The sequence below is a fragment of the Phyllostomus discolor genome, chromosome 2, assembly GCF_004126475.2.
Source record: "Phyllostomus discolor isolate MPI-MPIP mPhyDis1 chromosome 2, mPhyDis1.pri.v3, whole genome shotgun sequence".
In the NCBI taxonomy this organism is placed as follows: domain Eukaryota; kingdom Metazoa; phylum Chordata; class Mammalia; order Chiroptera; family Phyllostomidae; genus Phyllostomus; species Phyllostomus discolor.
The window spans coordinates 104351439-104373036 of NC_040904.2; the positions used below are offsets into that span (position 1 = coordinate 104351439).

Here is a 21598-nt window from a genome sequence, read left to right on the forward strand (position 1 = left end):
AAAACAACAGCCAGGAGCATGAAGACAGGCCCCGCCTGCCACTCAGAGAACAGCTCAGTTTAGACTCCCACAGGTCTAGCTGCATTCCCAGCTCTGCCATGTATCACCATGAATTGTATAATCTCTGAGCTCCAGTGTTCCCCATCTTTAAAATGGGTATAACTGTTCCCCGGTGAGGTTATGGTAGGGATCACATGACATCAGCCATATGAGGTGCCAACAGAATGCCCAGCATATCACCGCTCGGTCAAATGCAGATGCCATCACCACCACCATTAGAGGCAACTATGCTGTGGATCAGTTTTTTTTCTCTTCCTTTTCCTCTTCCTTTTTCCTTTTTTTTTTTTTTAACACAGCTGGTGACCTCATCTCCCTTGTCTCTGTTCCAGTGTAGATGCCTGGTCACTACCGCCACATAAAGACAGAGTCCCTGAAGTGTGAATTATCGGGCAGTTAACTTTTTTTCTACAGCATCCTAGGAAGAGCTCTGTACTCTGGAGAGAGGCTTTTGATGGTTTGCCAACTCAAATCAGAAAGCTACTAAGTTATGGCCAGTCTGGGTACGGCCTTCCCACCCAAAGCCTGAGGACTGAGGGTGAGAGTGGCCCAGTGCCCCCAAGGTTGAGGAGACCCAGGCCTGAGCAGCGATCCGTCGGCTACCAGTGTTCGACGCCGATTCCCAGCACTGCAGACTGTTTCAGGCTGCTTATGTTCTTTCTTTAAACTTAGTTAATAGATTAATATTTTTACTCTGAAAAAAATTTTAATAAACAAAATTATAATCAAACCTATACATGTCTCCATCCCCCCAAAATGACAATTGTTAACATTTGTTATATTTACCTCAAATCCTTTGAAAATAATTTTAAGTATGATAGATAAAATTGAAGTCTACTTTCTTTGCCCAGATCTATTCTTGCCCACACACCTAATCACCATTGTGAATTCGATGTTTATCTATCCAGTTCAATTTTATTTTCTTACTGAACTGTCTGGTTCTTATAATAGAGAGAAAAGAGAAAGAAACGTGGGAAATGCGCTAAGTGAAAACATCTATGTGAGGAGGGGCCTTTGTGCCTCTGCAGCTGCACCCAGGCACCCACTCGCTGGCCCCGGCATGGGCACGCCCCCGCAGATAGGGCACACAGCAGGTGGTCTTGCAGACTCCCACCTACAGAGAGCGGTGCAGACCCTGTAAAGCCATCTGCTGAACTCCCAAGGCTTACCTGGGTCCAGGTGCGTGAAAGAGCCCACCACGAGGTCCAGTGTGGACACGGCCAGCAGGAGCAGCAGCAGCAGCTGCAGACGGATGATCCATTTGACACCTGCTAGGTTAATCCCCAGCAGGGCCAGAAGCACCACCACTGAAATTCCTCGCACGGCCCAGATATTCCTGAGGCTCAGCAAATCTGAGATGGATTCAGCGAAGCCGGTGATATACATGGCACCTGCAACACACTGACAGGCAGTTCTCGGTAGGGAGAGTCAGCCAGAGAGACGAGCACCAGGAGCCCGCTGGCAGAGTGGCAGGGCGGGCACTGAGGGCCCTGCTCACCCTGGTCAGCATGTGCCCTGGGGACAGCGAAGGGTTAAAAGAGCCCTTGCACAGGAAACCCTGGCTCAGCCCGATTCTTCTCATCCACCCCTCTACCATCATGCAGAGGGGGTAATGAATACCCAACCCCAAGCCGGGAGCCCGCTGACAGGCAGTGGTAACTGAAAGGAAGAGATTATGGCGAGAAGAAGATGGGGTTCTGGGCCAAAGAGACATTTGAACTCCTCTTTGCGTTATTCAAGAACTAAACAGAGAACAAAAATGCTCAGGGGGTTCCATCTCAGAGCCTTGAAAGGGCACTGAAGCAAACCTAGTTTCCTCCATTTCTTTGTAGGTCACTATTATTAAAAAAATTATCTAAAACTTGGAAATAGGAAAAAAAGTGGGCAGTACATCCTTTCAATGTTACATGAAACAAAGGCTACCCAAGGACTATCTGGGTGAATGCATTTAGTTCTGCTCAGTTTACTATTGATCAGAGATATTAAATGTCCCAGGGTTAGTGGTTACATGGTAACTTGCAGATTTTTTTCCAGCAGAGATGCACATAGCTTCTGTGCAGTGGCACCGGTAATCCAAAAGATTCGGATTTGCTGTCCTACAAGACATTAATCGTTTTGCATCTAACCCAGCAAACTTACCCTTACATTTATTTATGAAATTGCCTAAATTTTAATGTGTGGACTTGTTCCATATTCACCCCAGATCCATGCCTAGCATCTCAACTGCTCTTTAACATGCTAGTGACTCCTCCATTAATTAAATGAGTTAAATAAAATCTTTAGTACATTTTATTTTATATTTGCCTGAGAGTCATGATTTTACTTTTTAAAAAATATTTGAAGCCCTGGCTGGCATAGCTCAGTGGATTGAGCGTGGGCTGTGAGCCAAAGTGTTGCAGGTTCGATTCCCAGTCAGGGTACATGCCTGGGTTGCAGGCCATGACCCCCAGCAACCTCACATTGATGTTTCTCTCTCTCTTTCTCCCTCCCTCCCCTCTCTAAAAAAAATTAAATAAAATCTTAAAAAATATATTTGAAACATGATTTTAAACAAATATTTGAAAATAACATCAGCCAGCCTTATTTCCCATAATTCCTCAGCCTCCTTTTCTTGTCAGGTCCACCTCATCACCATCCCCCCGGCTAGTGGGTCAGTCTCCTCACTGGACACTGGACCTCTCCCCTGGCTGTTCTCAAAGGGAGGAAATTCTACTCGGGCCCCCATCAGGTTCCTCCTTTCCCATGAAGCCTTTCTGTATCCCTGTTGTCTGAATAAATATTATGCTTACCACCAGGGCCACGCAATCAATTATCTGGTTCCATATCCCATTATTTCATGTATTTAAGTTTTTCTCCCCTGCCACCACCAAGAAAGCAAACATCTTAAAAAACAAAAATGTTTGTGTTGTTTGCACCTCTTAAAATACCCTGCATTTGTTAAGTAGGTTACAAACATTCAATAAATACTTTGTAATATGTTCACTGTATGCGAAGTACTCTGGGAAGCAGGCACCATTAAGTTCCAGCCTTTCATGTAAAGACCAGAAGGGTCATACAATTCCTGTATTTGAGGGAAGCTCACAGAAAAAGGCCCCAATTTTCACTGAGATTGGTTCATGTTGCAACCAGACATAACATCATTGGCGGTGCTCCCCAAGTTTATATTAGGCATTTCCTTCTATATTTAGGTAAAGAGGGAAACCCAGTAAGTGTGGGGGAAATACAGTCATCTCTGAGATGGAGACATAGATGAGATGAGAGGAGAGGGGATGAGATGAGAGGAAACGAAAGATATATGTTTTCCTGCATTCGTCTCAGGCTCAAACTTACTCTTGACTAAATACTGAGGTGTGATAGGGATAGTGATGATATCTCATCAGTATTTGGGCAGGTCACAGGACTCTTCATGGTCAGATGTATCGGGGTTTAAATAACAGATGATAGAAATGTAGTGATGACAATCGTTTGTATTGGCATCTCCTTCCCAGGCATCCGATGTCTCTGACATGCAGAGGACACCACAACTTCAACATGGCCATTGTGTCGGGAGCTTCCAAACTGATTGTTTCTTTTTCCAGCTGGAGAACAGAATCTGCTCATGTGAAGTGGGCCAAGCAGTAAACTCTGCCTTTTGTTTCCAGGAACTCCAGCACAGCCCCTCTCTCAGGTTTGTACCAGAAATCAGTTTTTGGCCCAAAGATGCCAGTAACAGAAGAAAAGAAAAGGCTTTTGAGGGTGTGTGGAAGAGCGTGGTGGTTCGGAGTTTAGACTGAGAAGCCAGACTACCTAAGGCCAAAAAGTCCTGGGGCTTAATAAAAGGAAATATGAAATGAATAAAACAGAAGAAAAATAATAAAAGAAAGAACACAGTGAACAAAAGCTGATCTTTTAAAAGATCAATAAAAGCCCTGGCTGGTGTGGCTCAGTGGATTGAGTGCTGACCTGTGAGTCAAAGGGTCACCGGTTCAATTCCTGCTTGTGGCACATGCCTGGATTACAGGCCAGGTCCCTAGTCGGGGGACATGTGAGAGGCAACCACACATTATGTTTCTCTCCCTCTCCTTCTCCCTCCCTTCCCTTCTCTCTAAAAATAAAATCTTTTTTAAAAGGTCAATAAAATACATTAACACCTGGCAGCCTGATTAAGAGAAAACACAAAAATAGACTATTAAGAATGAGAAAGGAATAAAACTACTCTTACGGAAGAGAGCAAAAGAATGAAAAGAATAAGAATGTGCCATAATGTTGTGATACATTCACATTATGTAATACTACATACTTAAAAAGCACAGGTTTAGCAATTTGGTGCTGGTGCACTGTGGGTGGGAATGCAGACTGGGGCAGCCACCTTGGGAAACAGTATGGAACTTAAAAAAACTAAAAATAGAACTGCCTTTTGACCCAGCGATTCCCCTGCTGGGAATATATCCTAAGAATCCCGAATCATCAGTTCAAAAGAACCTGTGCACCCCAATGTTCTGAGCGATACAATTTACAATAGTTAAGTGCTGGAAACAGCTTTAAGCACCCATCAGTAAATGAGTGGATCAAAAAACTGTGGTACATTTACATAATGCTACACAGCAGAAAGAAAGAAGGAACTTTTACTTTTTGCAACAGCATGGATGGAACTGGAGACTATTAGGCTAAGTGAAATAAGCCAGTTGGTGAAAGACAAATACTATGTGATCTCACCTATAAAAGGAATCTAATGAATAAAATAAAGTAACAAGCAAAATAGAACCACAGACATGGAAACACAGAACAGACTGACAGTGATCAGAGGAGAGGCAGGAGGGGAATAATGGTAGAAGAAGGGGAAGGACTAGACAAAGAACATGCATGAATGACCCACAGACATGCACAACAATGTGGGGACTGACGGTGGGAGTGGGGGATGGGGGGTGTGGAGAAGGGCAAAGGGGGGAAAATTGGAACAACTGTAATAGAATAAGAATAAAAAATGATTTTTAGCGCTGGCTGGTGTGGCTCGGTGGATTGAGTATGGGCTGGGAACCAAAAAGTTGAGGGTTCGATTCCCAGTCAGGGCATATGCCTGGGTTGCAGGCCAGGTTTCCAGTGGGGAACATGTGAGAGGCAACCACACACTGATGTTTCTCTACCTGTCTTTCTCCTTTCCTTCCCCTCTCTCTAAAAATTAATAAAATGTTTAAAACAAAAACCAAAAAAATGATGTTTAAAAAAACATGGGTATAAATTGACCTTGTGGGATGTCTATGACTTACTGTTAAGTTAGAAATTCAGCCACAGAACAGAGCATGAAACTCGTCCGCATTTCCATAAAAACAAGTAGCACTTCAAAAATCTGTACGTGTATGTAGTTGAGCACAGGGAAACGTGCCATAAGAGGAACCAAGTGTGAGAGAAACTTTTTCTTTATCTCCAGTGTATTAACTGGTTACAAGGAATATCATTTTTCAATTTTAAAATGATTTTACAAAGGAAAAATAAAAACAAACATATTAAGAGTATGATTCTGTTTATGCAACGTTAGGCACAGGCAGCACAGCGCCTCCGCGTGGAGAAAAGCAGCCCAGGACCCAGGCTCCGCACACCCAGCTCCCCGCCAGCAAACACAGGACGAGCCTGAGCTCCGGCCTCCCCCTGCGAGCGAGCGGGGTGGGCAGCTACTGCGGGCCTTCCCCAGAGCAATCCAGCCACCCCAGAGGCGGTCTACCTTCCAACCATGAATACTCCTCTTCAGGCAAATGTGCCTGTTGGTTTGTTTAATGGATAAACATCCCCAGAGTTTACTATATATTAAAAGCATTTTTATCTCCTCTTAAAGTTTATAATCACAGACATTCCTTTTCCTTTTTCATTCTCCACAGAGAAACTTCCAGCCCTCTAGCGCAGGAATCGGGGTCGGGGTGGGGGTTGGGTGGGGCGGGGGTGGGGGGGCGGTAGCGGTGGCCACCCACCATTTTAAAGAGAGATGGTGACCTATTTTCAGGGTGTAAAATCTCCCTTCCAAGGTATTTCCTTTAGAAAAACTGTACTCTCACAACCATAGACATTTTTCTTTTTATCTTTGAGTACCTACTGAGAAGACCAGGGCTGCCCCTCTGCACACCTCCCCTTCTGACATGAAATCCTTGGTTTAAGGTTCGAGTTGGTTGACTCTAAGTCCTGCATAGCTGTTAACACTCACAACAAAATCCCCAGGTCCATATAAGGTTTGTAAAAGTTCTCCAGTCCTCTACTGCTTTTACACACAGTCCAGCACAGAGCATGGAGGCCATTAATAAATGCTTTAGACATAACTGTACAGGCTGAAGCTGGGTATTTTGGTGTCCAGGGTAAGCAGCCCCAAAGAAGCCCTCAGGTCCACAAAGGCGATTGGGGCACGGAGTAGGGAGGGGCTTCTGCTCACTGTCTCTTCCACTGGCCAAAGAGTCTGGCCCCACCCACGCAGCAGGCCTGCCACCAATGCCTCAGACAGACGAGGGGCAAGGTTTGGGAGGATGTAGGGCAATACAAAATTTTTACAAATTTTAAAAATAATTGTTTGAAATATTTGTATCTTCTAAATTTTAACGTTCCAGGGGCAAGGGTTGGCAAACTTCACCCCACTGACCAAATCCTGCTCACTTCCTGTTTTAGGAATAAAGTTTTATTATAACACAGCTATGCCCATTTCTTCATATTGTCTATGGCAGCAATTGCACTACAATAGCGGACTGAGCAGTGGTGACAGAGACATATGAGTTACAAATACTAAAATATGTACCAGCTGGCCCCTGTTCTAGGGCAAACAGGCTATCTGCTCTAGCAATCATTAAAAATAAATGATTCCATGAGCAAGTATGCCCTGAGATGAGGGCAGGAGGGGGTTAATAAGAATTATTATTTCTTCTTCCAAGCTCTGGAAGAAGAAAGGTCTCAAATCAATGACCTAATCTTCTACCATAAGGAACTAGAAAAAGAGCAAACTAAACTGAGAGCAAGTAGAAAAGAAAATAATAAAGATTGAAGCAGAAATAGGTGAAATAGAGGCCAGAAAAACAGAGAAAATCATCAAACCCCAAAATTGCTTCTTTATAGGCAAACTTTTAATTGACTGACCAAGCAAAATAGAGAAAAGACTCATATTATTAAAATCAGGTATGGCCTTGGCTGGTGTGGCTCAGTGGATTGAGTGCTGGCCTGTGAACCAAAGAGTCACCGTTTCGATTCCCAGTCGGGCACATCCCTGGGTTGCAGGCCAGGTCCCCAGTCAGGGCACATGCCTGGGGCCTGTGCGAGAGGCAACCACACATTGATGTTTCTCTCCCTCTCTCCCTCCCTTCCTCTCTGTCTAATAAATAAATAAAATCTTAAATAATAATAATAAAAATCATGTATGAAAGGGGAGACATTACTACCAATCTTACAAAAACAAGAGAACTATAAGGGAATCTATGAATGCGCATGCCAATAAATTAAATAAACTAGATGAAATGGACAAATTCCTAGAAAGATACAAACTATGAATACTGACTCAAGAAGAAATAGAAAACCAGGATATACCTAAATAAGTAAAGAGATTGAATTAGTAATCAGAAACTTCCTACAAAGAAAAACCCAGGACCAGATGGTTTTAACACTAATTCTACCAAATTTTTAAAGAGTTAACAATAATCCTTCACAAACTCTTCCAAAAATTAGAAGAGGAAATGCCTCCCAGTTCATTCCATGAAGCCAGTATTGTCCTGATATCAAAACTAAAGATACAAGAAAATTACAGATTAGTATACTTCATGAACACATATACATATACATATACACACACACATACATATGCAAAAATCCTCAACATAATATAGGCAAACTGAATCCCGCAGCATATAAAAAGAATTATGCAGAAACCACCCCGATCAGAGAGCTCCAGCCCAGGGCCATGGCAGATGAAGCAGAGGCATAAGAAGACACCAGCCCAAGGGGCAAAGGTGTTTCTGACCCAGGCCCAACGGAAAAGAGAACAAAGAAAGCAGGAGGTGGACATGTTGGCTACTTTGGCAGCAGCTGCCAGTGATCAGAAAACACCTTCTCTGTGAACATCTTTTCTTCCATGGCAGCCCACATACAGGAGACTCAATATCCTAGCCCCTTCTCTGTGCACTAGTGGCAGCTAGTCTCTGTTTGCAGCTTAGCCCCTCCCAGGCACTTCTAAGCCCAGCACAAGCTGTAACCATCTGCAGGTCACTTTAGAGCTCATTTTGGGTGGCCCCAGGCAGAGGGAAGGCAGTGGCTGAACTTGGCCTACACCAGATCCCCTTCCAAAAAGCCCAAGACCCAATACACCTGATGGACAGCTTCAGACCATCCCAGAGCATCACCCAACCAGAAGGAGATGATAGAGAAAGCAACTGAAAACATATTTGGTAAAATAATGACAGAAAACTTCCCTAACCTGGTGAAGGAAATAGACACTAGTCCAGGAAGCACAGAGAATCCAGAAAAAAGAAGAACTCAAACAGATGCACACCAAGACACATCATAATTAAAATGCAAAAGATTACAGACAAAGAGAAAATCTTAAAATCAGCAAGAGAAAAGCATTTAGTTCCCCACAAGGGAACTCCTGTAAGACTGTCAGCAGATTTCTTCTTTTTTTTATGTTTATGCTATTACAGTTGTCCCATTTCCCCCCGCCCCTTCATTCCTCTCCACTCAGCCCACACCCCACTCTCACAGTCAACCCCCACACTGTTGCCCATGTCCACGAGTCCTTCATGGCTGTTCTTTGACTAAACCCTTCACCTTCTTTCAATTACTTCCCACCTTTCCTCTCCTCTTTTACAGTTGTCAGTTGATTCCTTGATTCCATGCCTCTGGTTCTATTTTGCTCATTAGTTTATTTTGTTCATTAGATTCTTCTTATGAGCAAGGTCATATGATATTTGTCTTTCACAGACTGGCTTATTTCACTTAGCATAATATTCTCCAGTTCCATCCATGCTGTCACAAAAGGCAAGCATTCCTTCTCTTTTTTATTGCTGTGTAGTATTCCATTGTATAAATGTACCATAGTTTGTTTCTTAAGTATATTGTACTGATTATGCTATTACAGTTTTCCCAATTTTTACCCTTTATCTCCCCTCTGCTCTGCATCCCCCAACCTTCCAGCATTCCCACCCTTAGCTCATGTCCATGGGTTGTACATACAAGTTCTTCGACTTCTGTTTCCTACACCATTCTTAACCTCTCCCTGTCTATTTTATGCCTACCAATTATGCTTCTCATTCCCTGTACCCCCCCATTCTTCCCCTCCCCTTTCCCACTGAAAATGCTCCATGTGATGACCATTTCTCTGATTCTGTTCCTGTTCTAGTTGTTTGCTTAGTTGTTTTTGTTTTTTTAGGTTCAGTTGTTGATAGTCATGAGTTTGTTGTCATTTTACTGTTCATAGTTTTTGATCTTCTTCTATTTCTTAGATAAGTCCCTTTAACATTTTATATAATAAGGGTTTGGTAATGAAGAACTCCTTTAACTTGACCTTATCTGGAAAGCACTTTATCTGCCCTTCCATTCTAAGTAAAAGCTTTGCTGGATAGAGCAATCTTGGATGTAGGTCCTTACTTTTCGTGACTTTAAATACTTGTTTCCAGCCCCTTCTTGTATGCAGGGTTTCTTTTGATAAATCAGCTGACAGTCTTATGGGCACTCCCTTGTAGGTAACTCTCTCCTTTCCTCTTGCTGCTTTTAAGATTCTCTCTTTCTCTTTAATCTTGGGTAATTTAATGATGATGTGCCTCGGTGTATTCTTCCTTGAGTCCAAATTCTCTGGGACTTCCTAGGCTTCCTGGACTTCCTGGAAGTCTATTTCCTTCACCAGATTAGGGAAGTTTTCCATCATTATTTGTTCAAATAAGTTTTCAACTTCTTGCTCTTGTTCTTCTCCTTCTGGCACCCCTATGATTCTGATGTTAGAACACTTAAAGTTGTCCCAGAGGTTCCTAAACCTTTCCTCATTTTCTTTTTCTTTTTTTAAATTCTTGAGTCTTCATTCTGTTCCAGCTGGATGTTCATTTCTTCCTTTTGTTCCAAACCATTGTTTTGAGTCCTGGTTTCCTTCCTTCCCTTCATTGTTTGTACTCTGTATATTTTGCTTTATTTCACTTTGGGTAGCCTTCATTTCTCCCTTCATTTTGTGACTGAGCTCAATCAGTTCTGTGAGCATCCTGATTACAATGTTTTGAACTCTGCAACATATAGGTTGGATGTCTCCTCATTGCTTAGTTCTTTTTCTGGAGTTTTGATCTGTTCTTTCATTTGGGCTGTATTTCTTTGTCTTGGTGCACCAGTCTGGGTGAATGTTTCTTTAATTCCTTGGTTGTTGGAGTTCCATACAGTTTGATTTTCTGGCACTTCTGGTTGTTTATTGTTTTTAGATTGGTTGTTATCCTTCCTTTGGTTGTGCGAGGAAGCAAAGCATTTCTACCTACACCTCCATCTTGACCGGAACTCTAAATGTACCATAGTTTTTTGATCAGTCATCTACTGATGGGCATTTAGGCTGTTTCCAAATCTTGACTACTGTAAATAGCATTGCTATAAATATAGGGGTGCATAAATTCTTTTGAATTGGTCTTTTGGGATTCTTAGGGTATATTCCCAGCAGTGGAATAGCTGGGTCGAAAGGCAGCTCCATTTTAAACATTTTGATGTAACTCCATACTTTTTCTCACAGTGGCTGCACCAGTCTGCATTGCCACCAAGAGTGCACTAGGGTTCCCTTTTTTCCACATCCTCACCAGCGCTAGTTTGTTCATTTATTAATGGTAACCATTTTGGTAGGTGTGCAGTGATATCTTGTTGTGGTTTTAATTTGCATCTGTCTGCTAGCTAGTGATGTTGATATTGAGCATCTTTCTTATGTCTATGGGCCATCTGTATGTCCTCCTTGGAGAAGTGCCTGTTCAGGTTCTTTGCACATTTTTTAATTGGATTGTTTGTCTTCCTGGTGTTGAGTTGTATGAGTTCTTTATATATTTTGGAGATTAAACCCTTTTCCAGTGTGTTGTTGGCAAATATATTCTCCCATACAGTCAGTTTCCTTTTCATTTGATAATGGTTTCTTCAGCCATGCAGAAGCTTTTTAATTTGATATAGTCCCATTTGTTTATTTTTCCTTTATTTCCCTTTCCCTAGGAGATATATCAGCAAAAATATTATTATGTGAGATATCTAAAAATTTGCTGCTTATGTTTTCCTCAATCCAGGATTTTTATGGTGTCCCAACTTATATTTAAGTCTTTTATCCATTTTGCATTTATTCTGGTGTATGGTGTAAGTTGGTGGTCTAGTTTCATTTTTTTGCATGTACCAGTCCAGTTCTCCCAACACCATTTATTGAAAAGACTGTCTGTACTCCATTGTATGCTCATGTCCTCTCTTTCAAATATTAACTGACCATAGAGACATAGATTTATTTCTGGGCTCTCTGTTCTGTTCCATTGATCTATGTGTCTGTTCTTATACCAGTACCAGACTCTTTTGATTACAGTGGCCTTGTAATATAGTTTGATATCAGGTATTGTGATCCCTCCTACTTTGTTTTTCTTTCTGAAGATTGCTGAGGCTATTATGGGTCTTTTTTGGTTCCATATAAATTTTTGGAATACTTGTCTTAGATCTGTGAAATATGCCATTGGTATTTTAATAGGAATTGCATTGAACCTATAGATTGCTTTGGGTAGTACGGACATTTTAATGATGTTAATTCTTCCAATTCATGAACAGGGTAATGCTTCCATGTATTTGTATCTTCCTCAATTTCTCAATTTCTTTCTTTAGTGTTCTATTGTTTTCCTAGTACAGGTCTTTTACCTACTTGCTTAAATTTATTCCCAGGTGCTTTATTTTTGTCATTGTTATTGCTATAGTAAATGGGATTTTCCCCCTCATTTCTCTTTCTGATAGTTCATTGTTGGTGTACAAACATGCTTTCGATTTCTGAATATGGACTTTGTATCCTGCTACTTTGCCAAATTCACTCATTAGGTCAAGTAGTATTTTGGTGGAACCTGTAGGGTTTTCTATGTACACTATCTTGTCCTCTGCGAATAATGACATTTTCACTTCCTCCTTTCCAGTTAGGATGCCTTTTATTTTTTCTTCTTGTTTGATCACTGTGGCTAGGACTTCCAGTACTATGTTGAATAAGAGTGGTGAAAGCAGACACCCTTGTCTTGTTCCTGCTCTTAAGAGAAATGCTCTTAATTTTTGCCCATTGAGTATAATGGCAGTAGGTTTTTTGTATAGGGCCTTTATTTTGTTGAGGTACATTCCATCTATTCCCATTTTACCAAGTGTTTTTAGCAGAAATGGGTGCTATATTTTATCAAATGCTTTTTCTGCATCTATTGATATGGTCATGTGATTTTTTTCTTTTGTTTATGTGATGTATCACATTTACTGACTTGCAAATATTGTACCATCTTGGCATCCCTGGAATATATCCCACTTGATCATGGTGTATGATCTTTTTAATGTATTGCTTGGTCCAGTTTGCTAGTATTGTGTTGAATATTTTAGTATCTATGTTCATCAAAGATATTGGCCTGTAATTTTCATTCTTTGTTATGTCTTTACCTGGTTTTGAGATCATAATAATACTGGCCTTGTAAACAGATTTTGGGAGTCCTCGCTCTTCTTGAATTTTCTGGAATAGTTTGAAAAGAATAGGTGTTAGCTCTTTGAATGTTTGGTAAAATTTGCCTGTGAAGCAATCCAGTCCAGGGTTTTTGTGTGCTGGGAGTTTTTTATTACTACTTCAATTCTGCTAGTTGTTATTAGTCTATTCTGGTTTTTTGCTTCTTCCTTACTCAATTTTGGAAGATAGCATGTTTCTAGAAGTTATCCATTTCACTCTGGTTGTCCATTTTCTTGGCATATAGTTGTTTATAGTAATTTCTTACAATCCTTTGTATTTCTGTGGTATCAGCTGTTACTTCTCTTTCATTTCTGATTGTATTTATTTGGGTCCTCTCTCTTTTTTCTCTTGATGAGTCTGGTTAGGGGTTTGTCAATTTTGTTTATCTTTCCAAAGAACCAGTTCCCGGATTCTTTGATTCTTTGGATAATTTTTTTAGTCTCTGTCATTTAATTCTGCTCTGATCTTTATTATTTCCTTCCTTCTCCTCACTCTGGACCTGGTTTGTTGTTCCTCTAATTCCTTTAGGTGTAGGTTTAGGTTGTTTATTTGAGATTTTTCTATTTTCTAGGTAGGTTTGTAATGCTATGAACTTCTCTCCCAGGACAACTTTCACTGTGTCCCATATGTTTTGGGGAATGTTACGTGTTCATTTTTATTTGTTTCCAGATACTTTTTGATTTCTTCCTTGATCTCATGGTTAACCCATTTACTACTTAATTACATGTTATTCAGCCTCTATGTATTTGAATGCTTCTGAGTTTTTTTCTTGAAGTTAATTTCTAGTTACAAGCCATTGTGGTCTGAGAAGATTCTTGATATGATTTCAATTTTCTTGAATTTGTTAAAGCTTATTTGGTGTCCTACCATGGTCTGTCTTTGGGAATGACCAATGTGCATTTGTGAAGAATGTATATTTTGCTTCTTTGAGGTGAAATGGTGTATAACTATCAATTAAGTCCACTTGATCTAGAGTGTTGTTTAATGCTGCTAGATCCTTGTTAATGTTTTGGTCTGGAATATCTGTCCATTGTTGACAGTGTGGTGTTGAAATCCCCTATAGTGACTGTATTGCTGTTGACCTCTTTCTTAAATTCTTCCAAGATTTTCTTTATATATTTAGGTGTTCCTATATTGGGCGCATATATGTTTACAAGGGTTATATCATCTTGCTGGACAACTCTCTTAAGTATTATGTAGTGACCCTCTTTGTCTCTTTTTATGGCCTTAGTTTTTAAGTCTATTTTGTCTGATATAAGCATTGCTACCCCAGCTTTTTTCATGCTCATTTGCATGGAATAATTTTTTTCATTCATTCACTTTCAGCCTGTGTAAATCTTTTGTTCTGAGGTGGGTCTCTTGTAGACAGTATATTTGTGGGTCACATTTTCTTACCCATTTAGTTACCCTATGTCTTTTGATTAGAGCATTTAATCAATTTACATTTAGGATTATTATTGACAGGTACTTATTCATTGTCATTTTTCCCTTTTCTACCTGTGTTACTCTCTCTATATATATTTCTTCTTTTTCTTTAAGTAGTCCTGTAGCATTTCTTTCAAAGTTGGTGTGGTGGAAATGTATTCCTTTACCTTTATTTTATCTGGGAAACTGTTTATTTCACCTCCCACTTTAAATGAGAGGCTTGCTGGATAGAGCAGTCTTGTTTGCAGGTCCTTGTATTTCATTTTTGCAATATTTCATGTCAATCCCTTCTGGTCTGTAGTGGTTCTGTTGAGAAATCAGCTGATAGCCTTATCAGAGCTCCGTTGTAGGTAACTAGCTGTTTCTCTCTTGCTGCGTTTAAGATTCTCTCTTCATCTTTAAATTTTGCCACTTTAATTGTGATATGTCTTGGTGTGGGACTCTTTGGGTTCATCTTGATTGGGACTACCTGTGCTTCCTGACCTGTGTGACTCTCACCAAATTAGGGAAGTTTTCTGTCATTATTTCTTCAAACAGGTTTTCTATTCCTTGCTCTCTTCTCTTGCTGATATCCCTATGATGTGAGTATTGTTATGATTCATGTTGTCCCAAAACTTCCTTAAACTATCCTCATTCATCCTGAGTCTTTTTTAATTTTGTTGCTCTGACTGGGTGTTCTTTTCTACGTTGTATTTCAACTCTCTGATTTGATCCTCTGCTTCGTCAAGCCTGCTTTTAATTCCTTCTAATGTATTCTTCATTTCTGATATTGCATTCTTCATTTACAACTGGTTGTTATTCAAGGTTTCTATGTCCTTTTCCATGGTGATGTATTTCCCACTAAGTTCCTTATAGTTCTGACTAAGTTCCTCGAGCATCCTTAGAACAATTACTTTAAACTCCCTGTCTGATAAATTGCTTGCCTCGATTTCACTTAGCACTTTTCTGGAGATTCCTCCTTTTCTTTCATTTGGGGGTTGTTCCTTTATGTCCCCATTTAGGTTGTCTCTTTGTGTTTGTTTCTATGTATTAGATTGATCTGCTTCAACTTTTCTATCTTGTGGAGTGGCATTATATGGTAGGAGTCCTGTGGGACCCAGTGGTGCTGACTCCTTGATCTCCTGATCTGGATGCTCTAGAAATGTCCTTTGTGTGGGTTATGTGCACTCTTCTGTTGTATTTGGGTCCTGATTGTTACTGGCCCATTCATTGGTGAGAACTCCCCTCCAGCTGGCTGAGAGGCTCAACCCCTATCACATCTTGTAGGCTGTCATATAGGTGCTAACAGAAAAAGGAAAACACCACCAAAACAAGCAACCCCCTCCAACCACAACAGCAATATCAATAATAAGACAGCAAAGACCAAAGGAAAGAAAAGTGATTATGAGAAGAGAAAGGGGAAGAGAGCTAATACTAGTAATGAACTGAAAGAGGAAAATAAGGAAAAGGAACACAGGAAAGTGACAAAAATAATAAAAGGAGAGGAGGGAATGATGGAGTAGTCAAAGATAAGAGTTAAGTAGGTGATATGAAACAATAATTAAAGCAGCAAAAAGAAATGAAAAAGAAAAAATAGATAAAAATAATAAAAAGGCTATAAAAAAGAAAAATAGCTAAAATAATGAAAATGGAACCAAGTGGATTCATCTCAGCAGAGTTTAGTGCTTGCCTGTTGGTTTCTCCCTTTGGATACGGCTCTGATGTCTGAGTCTGGTGTAAGCCAATGTCAGGTGCTGTCCACGTATGATCCTCGGCAGCCTTTTCAAAAGTACAATTGATCCACAGTTTGTGGCTGATTCCTCCAGGTTTGGCTTCTCACATCATGAGCCAAACTGCTGTGTGAAGCTGGCTTTTATCAGCACTAAGTCTAGGGGTGTGTCAGCAAACATCCCAAGTCACCACAGGATCTGCCTTGCCTGCCTCTGCCTGCTGGCCTTCTGTCAATCTTAGACTAGTTGCAGACCTGGGTATTTCTGAGAGGGCTTCTGGCAGAAACAGGGGGCTTGATTCCTGGATCTGCTATGGCAGGCGCCTTTCAGACTTCACGGAAGATGCTGGGTGTGTTCCCCCTCCCCAGAGCCACTAATCTGAGTGTGTCTGGGATTATTTCCTTGTACTCGGCAGGGTGGGGCCCCTGGTAGGCCTCCAGGGCCCAGACTTTGGAGGGTGTTTCTGTGGCTCTCCCATGGGGAGGGAAGTACCAGTCTGTTTTCCAGGAAATGGTTTTCTAGAGTTGGCTGCACCCTACAGCCAGTCTCTGAAACCCTTCAGTCTGTCCATGTTGCTGTCTCCTCAGCAAGGATTAAGATGCAGGATGGGAGAAAAGGAAAGGAAAAAACAAACAAACAAAACAAAACATCAAGACAGAGCAAAACTAAAAAAAAAAAAAAGAACAAAAAAGTTGCAGGGTAAAGCAACCAGGATTTCAGAGAGTATGGCGAGCAGGATTCCAGAAGGTGCAGGGAGTAGTATCCCACAGAAGAAGGTAAATGATTTTACACCAGGAGGGGCTAAATCTTCTCAAGAAAGATGGCTGTATGGAGCCCAGGTATATCCCAGTCCCAAAAATCCCACTGCCACTCCCCCAAGTCTCCCCCTGAGTTCCTCCCCCTCCAGCCTCTCCTTGCATGACTCCAATCCATGCCAGCTTCCCTTAGCTGGGGCCCAAGGTGAGTAGCTGCAAACACAAACCTGTGCTTTGCCCCTTTAAGGGATAAAAAAAAAGATGGTGAGTTTGTCTCCAATGGTTTTCTTTTTTTTTTAATATATTTTATTGGTTATGCTATCACAGTTGTCCCATTCCTCCTCCTTTACTCCCTCCACCCTGCACACCCTCTCCCACCCACATCCCCTGCCTTTAGTTCATGTCCATGGGTCGTACATATAAGTTCTTTGGCTTCTACATTTCCCATATTATTCTTACCCTCCTGTCTATTTTCTACCTACCATTTATGCTAGTTACTCTGTACCTTTTCCCCCTCTCTCCTCCTCCTACTGCCCCACTGATAACCCTGCATGGGATCTCCATTTCTGTGATTCTGTTCCTGTTCTAATTGTTTGCTTAGTTTGCTTTAGGTTCGGTTCTTAATAGCTATGAGTTTGTTGTGATTTTACTGTTCATATTTTTTATCTCCTTTTTCTTAGATAAGTCAGTCCCTTTAACATTTCATATAATAAGGGCTTGGTGATGATGAACTCCTCGAACTTGACCTTATCTGGGAAGCACTTCATCTGCCCTTCCATTCTAAATGATAGCTTTGCTGGATAGAGTAATCTTGGATGTAGGTACTTTCCTTTCATGACTTGGAATACTTCTTTCCAGCCCCTTCTTGCCTGTAAGGTTTCTTTTGAGAAATCAGTTGAGGGTCTAATGAGAGCTCCTTTGTAGTTAACGGTCTCCTTTCCTCTTGCTGCTTTTAAGATTCTCTCCTTATCTTTACTCTTGGCTAATGTAATTATGATGTGCCTTTGTGTGTTCTTCCTTGGGTCCAACTTTTCTGGGACTCTCTAAGCTTCCTGGACTTTCTGGAAGTCTATTTCCTCTGTCAGATTAAGGAAGTTCTTTATCGTTATGTTTTTGAATAAGATTTCAATTTCTTGCTCTTCCTCTTCTCCTTCTGGTACCCCTATGATTCAGACATTGAAACATTTAAAGATGTTCTGGAGGTTCCTAAGCCTCTCCTCATTTTTTCAAATTCTTGTTTCTTCATTCTGTTCTGGTTGAATGTTTCTTTCTTCCCTCTGCTCCAAACCTTTGATTTGAATCCAGGTTTCCTTCCCTTCACTGTTGGTCCCTGTAGATTTTTCTTTATTTCACATAATATGACCTTCATTGCTGCCTGGGTCTTTTTTATGCTGTTGAAGTACCAAGTGAGTTCCTAGAGGATCCTGATAACCAGTGTTTAGAACTGTGCATCTGATAGGTTGGCTATCTCTTCATTGCTTACTTGTATTTTTTCTGGAGCTTTGAACTGTTCTTTCATTTGGGCCATTTTTTTGGTCTTGGCATGCCTCTTACATAGTAAGGGGTGGACCCTTAGGTGTTCACCAGGGCAGGGCAACCCATGTTGCTGCATTGTGGTGATGTATGTGGGGGAGGGCTCGAGAGGAAATAATGCTGGCTTTCAGTCACCTCCCCCGCTACCCACAAGCAAATTTTGCCCTTCTCATGCTGATTCCTGGGTGGGTGGGTTTGTGTATGTTCTAGGACCCTGTGGGTCTCTCCAATGAACTGTCCTGAGAGGCTTGGAGTTTCTCCAGCTGCCACCTCGACTCCCACAGGTGTTTTTAGTCAGAGGCTTTGAGACTTTATTTCCCCACTGGAACCGTGGGTTATGGGTTCTGTCTCCCTCCCCAGTTGTTCCTCCTGGTTTATCTGCACTCAAATGTGGGACCACCAGGTCTGCCAGCCACTGTCTTGCCCACTAGCCACTACCTTGCCTGCCTCAGTCCTCTCTGCCCAGCTGTCTGTCTCCGCCTCTCTTACCAGTCTGGATGAATATTTCTTCTTTAACTCCTTGGTTGTCGGACTTCCATACAGTTTGATTTTCTGTCAGTTCTGATTTTTTGTTTTTAAATCTGTTGTTTTGGTTGTGCAAGGAGGCACAGTATGTCTACCTATGGCTCCATCTTGGCTGGAAGTCCTCTGGTGGTTTTCATCTCTCCTCGGCAGAGAGAGCCCCTGTAGCCTTTCACCCCTGGATGCTACATGGTGGGCCAATCTTGGCACTGGTTCTCTGTGTTTGGAAGCAGCATTTGTGGTCCTGGCTTCACTCCTCTCAAGGGGAAGCTCCCACAGCCGTATCACTGCCTCAGCCCACCACTCGTATGTACGTATGTACGGGACAAGCCCTTTTAAGATGTCCCTGCCCTTCCTACTGGTCTAGGGGTGGTGTTTTGGTTGTCTTTGGTTAAAAGTCTCCTTCTCAGGTAGTTTTCAGATTAACACAGGTGATTGTTTTCCTCGTTCATTTTGTTTCCAGTGTGGTTCTCGGAGGTGGCACATGCTATATTCTCCTACTCCAACACCATCTTGTCAGATCTCCCTGTCAGCTGATTTCTCAGCAGAAACTTTGCAAGACAAAAGAGATTGGCAAGCAATATTCAAAGTGCTGAAAAGTGGGGACCTACAACCAAAATTACTCTACACAGCAAAGCTATCATTTAGAGTTGAAAGACACATAAAGAGCTTCCCGGACAAGAAAAACCTAAAGGAGTTTATCACCACCAATCCAGTATAACAACAAATGTTAAAGGGTCTTCTTTAAGAAGAAAATTAAAAATATGAACAATAAAATCACAATAAATCCATTCTATCAACAGTTGAATCTAAAAAACAAAATAAACAAGCAGAACAGAAACAGAATTATAGATACAGAGAGCATTCTGACAGTTGCCAGATGGGAGGGGTGTTGGGAGCTGAGTGAAAAAGGTGAAGGGATTAAGAAGCACAAATTTGTTTTGCCATGACTGGTGTGGCCCATTTGGTTGGACGTCATCCCACAAAGGGGACAGTTACCTGTTCAATTCCTGATCAGGGCATGTGCCTGAGTTGTGAGTTTGGTCCTGGTCAGAGCATGTACAAGAGGCAACTGATCAATATTTCTCTCCCACATTGATGTTTCTCTTCCTCTCTTTCTCCCTCCCCTCCCCTCTCTCTAAAAATAAATGCATAAAGTCATTTTTTAAAAGTACAAGTTGGTTGTCGTGGGATGGTCATAGGGAGGTGGGGTACAGCATAGGGAATATAGTCAGAGGTGTTCTGGTAGCTATGTGTGGTATCAGACAGGTACAGGACTCACTGGGAGGGTCATTTGGTGGATTAGGTGCTGTCTAGTCGCTGGGCTGCACACTGAAACTAGCATAGTGTTGTGTATCAACTGTTACTAAAAAACAAAAAATGGGTATTAAAAAAAGCACTTCACAGACAAGAAAAGGCTTAAGAAGTTCATCGCCACCAAACCTCTATTACAAAAAATGTTAAAGGGACTTCTCTAAAAAGAAAAAGATAAAAAACATGAATAATAAATGGCAATAACTACAGATTTATCAATAATTACTTTAAGTGTAAATGGGTTAAGTGTTCCAATCAAAAGACATAGTATAGCTGAATGAATAAGAAAATATGACCCACACATATTGTGCCTACAAGAGACCCACTTTACATCAAACACACACATTGAAAATAAAAGGATGGAAAAAGATGTTTAATACAAATGGAACCAAAAGAAAGCGAGGGTGGCAATACTTACATCAGACAGACAAAATAGACTTTAAAACAAAGGCTATAACAAAACAAAAAAGGACCCAGCAATTCTATTTCTGGGTATTTATCTGAAGAAACCTAAAATACTAATTCTAAAAGACATACACACCCCTATGTTCATTGCAGCATTACTTACAATAGCCAAGATATGGAAAGCAACCTAAGTGTCCATCAGTAGATGAGTGGATAAAGAAGTAGTGCATATATACAATGGAATATGACTCAGCCATAAGAAAAGAATTAAATCTTGCATCTGCAACAACATAGATGGACCTATAAGGTATTGTGCTGAGTGAAATAAATCAGATAGAAAAAGACATACCATATGATGTCAGTTATATGTGGAATCTAAAAACAAAAATGAACTAACAAACTCATAGATAGAGAGAACATTTTGATGGTTGTCAGATGGGATGGTGGTTTGGGGAAAAGGGTGACAAAGGGGAAGGGATTAATATTTGCAGATTGCCAGGTATAAAATCAGTCACTAGGATGTAAAGTACAGTATATGAAATATATAGTCAGTAATATTGTAATAACTATGCATGGTGTCAGATGTATACTAGACTTATCCAGGTGATCACTTTGTAAGTTATATGTCTAATCACTGTTATACGCCTAAAACTGATATAATATTGTATGTCAACTGAAATTTAAAAATTTAAAAATAATTTAAAAATAAATAAAAAATACAATGGGAAAAAGAAAAGATCCTTCTCCAGTAAAAGCCAGTGGTTTTTTGTCTGTTTTTTAAATATTTTATTTATTTATTTTTAGAGAGGGGAGGGGGGAGGGAAACATCAATGCGTGGTTGTCTCTCTAGCGCCCCCTACTGGGGACCTGGTTCACAATCCAGGCATGTGCCCTGAATGGGAATCAAACAGGTGACCCTTTGATTCGCAGGCCAGCATTCAATCCCCTAAGCTACACCTGCTAGGGCCAAGGCCAGTGATTTTTAAGAGTTCAGCGACACTGTGTGTGCCTTCTACGCATCTGTGTTGCACACACACAGAGCTTTGTGCTGTTGAAGAATCAGATATATTGATGCTAAAATACCCTGTCCCTACTGCTTAAAAGTAAAAGAAACAAAACTGATGCTTTCTTTGAAGAGACTCTTGTAGTCCTACTTAGACAAATTCTTTTTATTAAGCTGTTTTTTCAACTACCCACCACTTTCTGCACAATCATAAAAG

General features: G+C 40.9%; 1 protein-coding gene across 2 annotated transcripts in view; it reads right to left on the reverse strand.

Moving 5' to 3' along the window:
- SLC12A8 (solute carrier family 12 member 8) overlaps nt 1-21598 on the reverse strand; it is a 149366-nt gene that overhangs the window by 103602 nt on the left and 24166 nt on the right. For both annotated transcript variants that reach the window (XM_028502720.2, XM_036018216.1), the window contains exon 5: nt 1227-1458. In XM_028502720.2, coding sequence (XP_028358521.1) covers nt 1227-1458 — 232 coding nt within the window. The remainder of the gene's footprint in view (nt 1-1226; nt 1459-21598) is intronic.